Source organism: Ananas comosus, unplaced genomic scaffold (assembly GCF_001540865.1).
Source record: "Ananas comosus cultivar F153 unplaced genomic scaffold, ASM154086v1, whole genome shotgun sequence".
Lineage (NCBI taxonomy): Eukaryota > Viridiplantae > Streptophyta > Magnoliopsida > Poales > Bromeliaceae > Ananas > Ananas comosus.
In genome coordinates, this window is record NW_017893414.1 from 8,234 (window position 1) to 14,815 (window position 6,582).

General features: G+C 35.7%; 3 protein-coding genes across 3 annotated transcripts; 1 reads left to right on the forward strand and 2 right to left on the reverse strand.

Annotated features, from left to right (window-relative positions):
- The first annotated feature begins 1,460 nt into the window (after positions 1-1,460).
- LOC109705988 (uncharacterized mitochondrial protein AtMg00810-like) lies at positions 1,461-2,970 on the forward strand. Its single transcript, XM_020226802.1, has 3 exons — positions 1,461-1,536; positions 2,357-2,781; positions 2,887-2,970. The coding sequence occupies exons 1-3, from the start codon at positions 1,461-1,463 to the stop codon at positions 2,968-2,970; spliced, it is 585 nt and encodes a 194-aa protein (XP_020082391.1).
- A 216-nt stretch (positions 2,971-3,186) lies between these two features.
- LOC109705989 (protein FAR1-RELATED SEQUENCE 5-like) lies at positions 3,187-4,562 on the reverse strand. The gene has a single exon (XM_020226803.1). It carries the CDS (start codon positions 4,114-4,116, stop codon positions 3,187-3,189), a length of 930 nt encoding a protein of 309 aa, XP_020082392.1. The 5' UTR covers positions 4,117-4,562.
- A 47-nt stretch (positions 4,563-4,609) lies between these two features.
- Positions 4,610-5,050, reverse strand: LOC109705990 (protein FAR1-RELATED SEQUENCE 7-like). The gene has a single exon (XM_020226804.1). It carries the CDS (start codon positions 5,048-5,050, stop codon positions 4,610-4,612), a length of 441 nt encoding a protein of 146 aa, XP_020082393.1.
- Positions 5,051-6,582: the final 1,532 nt, after the last annotated feature.

Consider the following 6,582-nt stretch of genomic DNA (forward strand, 5'->3'; position numbering starts at 1 on the left):
AAGAGAAGATCGATGAAGAGAGCAACAAAAGACTTTGGGCCGCGATGTAGTGACAAAATATTTCCATTCTCAATTAGTGTCATTTATGGCTGCAACGGGAGAGGAGAAAGGGATAAAGCACATTAATGTTCGTTTCACAGAATTGCAACTGTGGTAACAGAGAAAAATAGATCACCTACTGGTGTTGTATGGTACCATTGATTAATTAACCATTTTCGTCACGTACAAACGAGAGGGATCCATCTTTTTTTTTAGCTAGTTGATATTGAATAGCAAGGCATGGTTTGCGGAAATTTATCTTTGGCGGTTGACCGGTAAGATCTAGAATGGCATACCAAATTGGCGATGTAGTTGAACCGTTTTACACCACTTATAGATGACTAATAAGTATATATGCCCGTGCCTCACTTTGTTAGTTGGTTTAATCATACATCCGCACTATCTTTTTTGGTTGTGCCTTGATTAGAAATGAATCCGCTAAATAATTTTGTCTGCGTCTTTCGTACATGGTGATGGCAATGTGTTGGCCAACACCCAGCTTATAATTACCTATGGGAGCCAAGATCCAGCATGAAAAAGGCATATTGCAGGCAATGTTTGTCCTCAAACAGTGCCAGTGTTGTGATGGCATGTTTAATGGCGAAAAGCAAGAGAAAAATCTAGTCTAGCGTATAGCAACAAAGGAAGGCTTTCAGGAACACGCCTTTTTTCACGGCATTGATGTAGTAATTACTATCAAAGAGTTCGAAATGAGATGGATTAGTAGGCTTCAGAAGTTCGACTAATATAATAAACACCGTCCAATTAGTGGAACAACAGACATCAAGAGGTGCCTGTTATTTTTCGGAGATAACATTCTGCTCCATGTGTAACTTCGCAACGTAGTGAAGACATTAACTGCTGTCACTAAAATTTGGTCTCGAAACCAACCATACGTCATATATACAAATGTCACTTCAAATTGAAAAGTGATTGAAAACTCGACTACGACAGAGAAGACGAGGAAATTACAGGGATGAGAGGTGGTGAAGGGGTGAAGCTTATGTCATGATGGATCCCATTGAAAGTCAACTCGTGATATTTATACAAAAAGAAATTTCTTTGAATTCAATGGAACAATTGGACGATTGATGCTCGGGAGAAAAAAAAAAAAAAAAAAAAGAGAACATTATTGCCTCGGAAGCGTCGAGAAAAGAATCACTATATAAAATAACCTGCAATACACTAATCCTCAATGACTTATATGGTTAGCGTGAATCGATTTAACAGAAAAGGTCTCATGCAATTGTAAAATGTTCGAATTTACGGCCTTTTTATGCCTGCACATCATATAAAGGTCACTGGCATCTATATTGGAGAATATATTCGATTCCTTCGCATTGATCAATCTGAAACGGATGGACGGAAAAATCACATGAGAGTATCTTTCAACATTCATGTTATAACAACAGAGCAATGGGATGACTCTGTGCAAGCAAAGCTATAAGGGTCTAATGCACTTAGTCAAGAACAAAGTGCAAGAGATTGTCCATCAAGGTGCGAAATCATTCGGTATCATTTGAGTTCGACTTGTCAATTTATAAAATAAGTGTGTTGATGAAATTGTCTCGCAGCAAATAAGCTTCCTAATGAAGTACAGAGGTAAAAGAAGTGAAGATTTAATGCAGTTTTTTCCACTTACACAAACAAGTGACCCTTGATGTTATTGTGAAGGACCCAGCCATCAGTCACAAGTGTAAAGGAAAAGAGAAACCACAAAGGTTTAAGCCTTCCTGGTGCGGAAAAGCGAGCTAAAAAGTCCAGAACATGTGCGAAATGCAAAAAGAAAGGTCATAAATGTTCGAGACGTGTAAAGAGGTAATCTAAATTTGTAGTTTTTATTAAAACTTTATGTCTTCTTGTTATACTCCAAATAGAGAACTAATTAGTTTTTGTTCTCGTCTTTAAAGATAGTTGGGCCCGGGAAGATGCAATACTTCGATGTAGATGTTAGATGAAAGCCAACAGCGAATAACGGTATTTTGTTAATACTTTTGTATGTATGGTTTTGGTGGTATATTCTTTCACATATAAGATTACACCTTCTGATACTCTTTTTGGTTTAAAAAGTTTTGTTATATTTTGAGGTATAAGGGTCGATGTGTAATTCATGGCTCTTTAGGCTTTGGTATTTAAACTTTTGTCTTGAAGAACAACACATATGAAAAAATGATTCAATGATATATTTATGTTAATGAAAGCGAGCAGGGAGAAAGTATTTTGTTCATATTTTTTTATGTATGGTTTTGATGATAGTTTCACACGTAATTATGGCCTCTGATTATAGCTCTTATTTATCTCACTATCTCTCGTCCAGATATTGCTTATGCTGTCCACATAGTAAGCCAATTTGTTCAGGAACCAACTTCTGTTCACTATGCTGCTGTTCTTCGCATTCTCCGCTATCTTCGTGGCACTATTAACCAGAGTCTTTTCTTTTCTTCTACCTCGGAACTTGCACTTCGAGCTTATTCTGACGCTGATTGGGCTGGGGACCATACTGATCGTCGATCCACCACGGGTTATTGCATCTTTCTTGGTGATTCGCTTATTTCCTGGCGAGCTAAGAAACAGAATATTGTCTCCAAATCTAGTGCCGAAGCTGAGTATCGTGCTATGTCTGCTACAGCATCTGAGATTGTTTGGCTTCGTCGTCTTCTTGGTGATATTGGCATTACTTGCTCTACTCCGACACCTCTGTATTGTGACAATCAAAGTGCCATCAAGATTGCTAATAATCCGGTATTTCATGAACGCACTAAACATATTGAAATTGATTGTCACTTCGTTCGGCATCATTTTCTTAATGGCACACTGGCCTTACCGTTTATATCTTCTCGTCTTCAGCTTGCCGACTTCTTCACAAAGTCTCATACCACACAACGTCATCATTTTCTTTTATCCAAACTCTCGGTGTTTAACCCACCTTGAGTTTGCGGAGGGGTGTTACCATATATATTACATACCATATATATATAATATATGTTACCATTTATGTTATATATATTACTATGTATGTTACTTTCTTATTAGGATAGTATTATTTATTTCTTTGTATAACAGGATATAATCCTGTACTTCCATGTAAAGTTTTTCCTCTCTCTATATAAGAGAATGGATTTAGATGAATAATATACAGAAAATTTCTCAAATCTCTTGTTTCACATTAGACCTTATAGCCTTTGCATGCAGAGAGTCACCCATTGCCTCATGTTGTATAGATTGAATGTTGAAAGATCTCCTCTGTGCATTTTCCGCCCATCGTTTCAAGATGTAATGCGAAGGAATCGAATATATTCCAATATAATGCAGTACCTTTAATATGTGTGAGCATAAAAGGCCCGTAAATTCGAACATTTTGCAATTGCATGAGACCTTTTCTGCTAATCGATTCACGCTAATAGTATAAGTCATTGTAGGATTGTGTATTGCAGTTGTTTTATATAGTGAATTCTTTTCTAGTTCCAGCAATGAATGTCCCGAGATCAATCTCAATTGTTCCTTAAATTCAAAGAAATTTCTTTTTGTATAAATATCACGAGCTTGAACTTCAATAGGATTATATGAATAAAGCTTCACCTCACCACCTCTCATCCTGTAATCTTCCTCGTCTTCTTTGTCGTATTGAGTTTCGATCACTTTTTCAATTTGAAGGACAAATTTGTATATTGACGTATGGTTGTCGACCCAAATTTTAGTGACAACATTAATGCTTTCACTACATTGCGAAGTACACATGACAGCGAAAAATGTATCTCGAAAATAAGCAGGCACCCATTGATGTCTATTGCTCCACATGAATTGTAGGTGTTTATTATCATACAAGTCGAACTTCTGAAGCATACCGATCCATCTCATTTCGAACTCTTCGATAGTAATACTACCATCAATGCAGGAAAAAAGCTCTTTCTGAAAGCCTTCCTTTGTGCTATACACTAGACCTAGATGTTCTCTTGCTTTTCGCATAACATGCCATTCACAACACCGATGCACTGTTTGAGGAAAAACTTGCTCAATTGCCTTTTTCATTGCTGGATCTTGGTCAATAATTATAGCCTTGGGGTGTTGGCCAAACATTGCATCAAGCCATGTACGAAAGAGCCAACAAAATGTATTAGCGGATTCATTTCTAATAAGGGCACAACCAAAAAAGATAGTTTGACGATGATGATTAACACCAATAAAAGGTGCAAACGGCATACTATACTTATTAGTCATATAAGTGGTGTCAAAGGTAACTACATCGCCAAAATTTTGGTATGTCATTCTAGATCTACCGTCAACCCAAAATAAATTCCGCAACATACCTTGGTCATCAATATCAATAGCATAAAAAAAAGATGGATCTCTCGTTTGTAGCTGACGAAAATGGTTAATTGTCAATGGTACATCAACACCAAGTAGTGATCTATTTTTCTCTGTTACCACATTGCTTAAATCCTTTCTTGTGAAACGAACATTATGTGCTCCTCCCTCTCGTGCAGCGATGAATGACATAATTTGAGAACTGGAAATATTTTGCTCACTTAAGATGCGGACCAAGTCTTTTTGCTGCTTTGTTATCGAGCGTTTAGGATCGCAAGAAACGAGATTTTGAAGGACTATCGATCAAAACATGATTATGCTCTTTCACAAAACGAGTTACTTTCCACTTGCCAGATGACGTCATTTTAATCCGAATATGTGCTTTGCATCCTGTTCGAGTGTATTGCATCTCTTTTTGTGGGTCATCTACCTCAGTTTCATGTCGTGGTTTATAATGACCCTCTTTAGAACAAGTCAAATGTAGCCCGGTCACTATTTCATCTTTTTTCTTTGCCTTATAGTGACTTGCTTTTCTAATACTAAAACCAGTTTTTAAGGCATATGCATTATAAAAGCTATAAGCATGGTCTGCATCTTTGAACTCCAACCCTATAAATGGCTCATCACCTAAACATTCAATATCGGCCACAAGTAGAATTGGACCTTCTTTGTCCAATTGACTCTCCTCAATTAGTGGAGAATTCATTTCCATATTTTCAATAAAACTCAAGTTAGCCATTAAATTTTTTGGTTTTTGATCTTTAAATTGGGTGAGTTGTATATTGTTTGTTGTCATTCCAGCTTCCTTATCATTAGTTCTATTATCCACCTATTGCAAATAAGTTCAATAGTAATTGATTTTTAGCATCCAACAAAGAGAATCAATTTTTAGCATCTAAACATATAAATATAATTTAATCTAAATAGATAAAATACTTAGGATACTATAAAAGAAGTATCTTTTCATTTGTATAAAATTCTAGAAAATCATTAAAATACCTTAAAATATTATAGAAAGCAGGGATAGAGAGAAGGAGGATGAAAAAAAGGAAGAGATAGAGAAAGAGAAAGAGAAAGAGGAGAGTGAGAGGAAATCAATTACCCTCACGCAAAAAAATTGATCCTCTCACCCTCTGTCACGTCCTCCCATGATGGACCAACTGTTTGGCAATCAAGAAAGTATAGCGAAGAGATGAGTACCCCAGCAAGCACAACCCATCATTAGAAGAATTTGGCCGAGTAAGTTCCCCCATCTCTAGCCACAAAACACATAGAGAAGTGAACGATAGATAGGCTTTGTTCTAAATCTTGGTCGAGGAGACCATTTAGGGAGTAGTAGCCGGACTCACTTAATCAACAAGTAAAATTGAATGACTGAAATAAAAACTCATAAAAAATGATGAAAAAGATTTAAATTCAAGATCAGATATACCTGATCCTTACTCTAAAATATGCTGACAAAGAAATTTTTTAGTAAAATTTTTCATCAAGGAGCATTTGGATTGTTTCTATACCGTTAAACTCACAAACACACCACATCGGCCATTAAAATTGTACATTTTGAGATCTTTTGCATCACTATCAAATGATGTCGAATAAAAAATCTGATAATTTACACTTTCCAAATCTGCTCATAAGTGTAGATCAAATCTAACGGACCCGTCGTCGATTTGGAATCCGCAATCATCGAAAACACAACTTGGGTAGCCACGAGCACGCCTGGCCTAACAGATAACTAGTAACGGAACTATTAGTATAGTAATATAATATATAATATCATATATTATATATATATACTATATATATATATATAATATAATAATTATCTTGAGCACGCTTTTAAGGGCCCCTTTGTTCTTGATGTAAGTATAATTGATGCGAAACTTTAAGGTACCATCACTCTGTATATTATGTTTTCGTGTAAAAGTGAACAATATAATACTCAAGTTATATTAGAGCTCCACTTCACGCTACGCTCGACTTCCTCCTCTAAATGCCGAAACTCGACTTCCACCACACTCACAGCTCTCTAAAATATAATTAAACAGCAAAACCCAAACTCTACTTCCTTTATAATGGGTAAGAAATTACCTTATTTTATAATAAATTAGATTACCTTTAAATAATAATAAAAAAATTAATATATAATAGGTTAAATTTTATAGTGGTAAATTTTACTACATAATTCACCGGAGAAATAGAAATCAACACTTACTTACATCAAAAACAAACAAAATG

Coding starts and splice junctions, on each gene's coding strand:
- LOC109705988 (XM_020226802.1), top strand. CDS start 1,461: ATGACTCTGTGCAAGCAAAGCTATAAGGGTCTAATGCACTTAGTCAAG. Junction 1,537..2,356: donor GCAAGAGATTGTCCATCAAG/GTGCGAAATCAT, acceptor TCTCTCGTCCAG/ATATTGCTTATGCTGTCCAC. Junction 2,782..2,886: donor TCAAGATTGCTAATAATCCG/GTATTTCATGAA, acceptor TCTCGTCTTCAG/CTTGCCGACTTCTTCACAAA.
- LOC109705989 (XM_020226803.1), bottom strand. CDS start 4,116: ATGTTTGGCCAACACCCCAAGGCTATAATTATTGACCAAGATCCAGCA.
- LOC109705990 (XM_020226804.1), bottom strand. CDS start 5,050: ATGAATTCTCCACTAATTGAGGAGAGTCAATTGGACAAAGAAGGTCCA.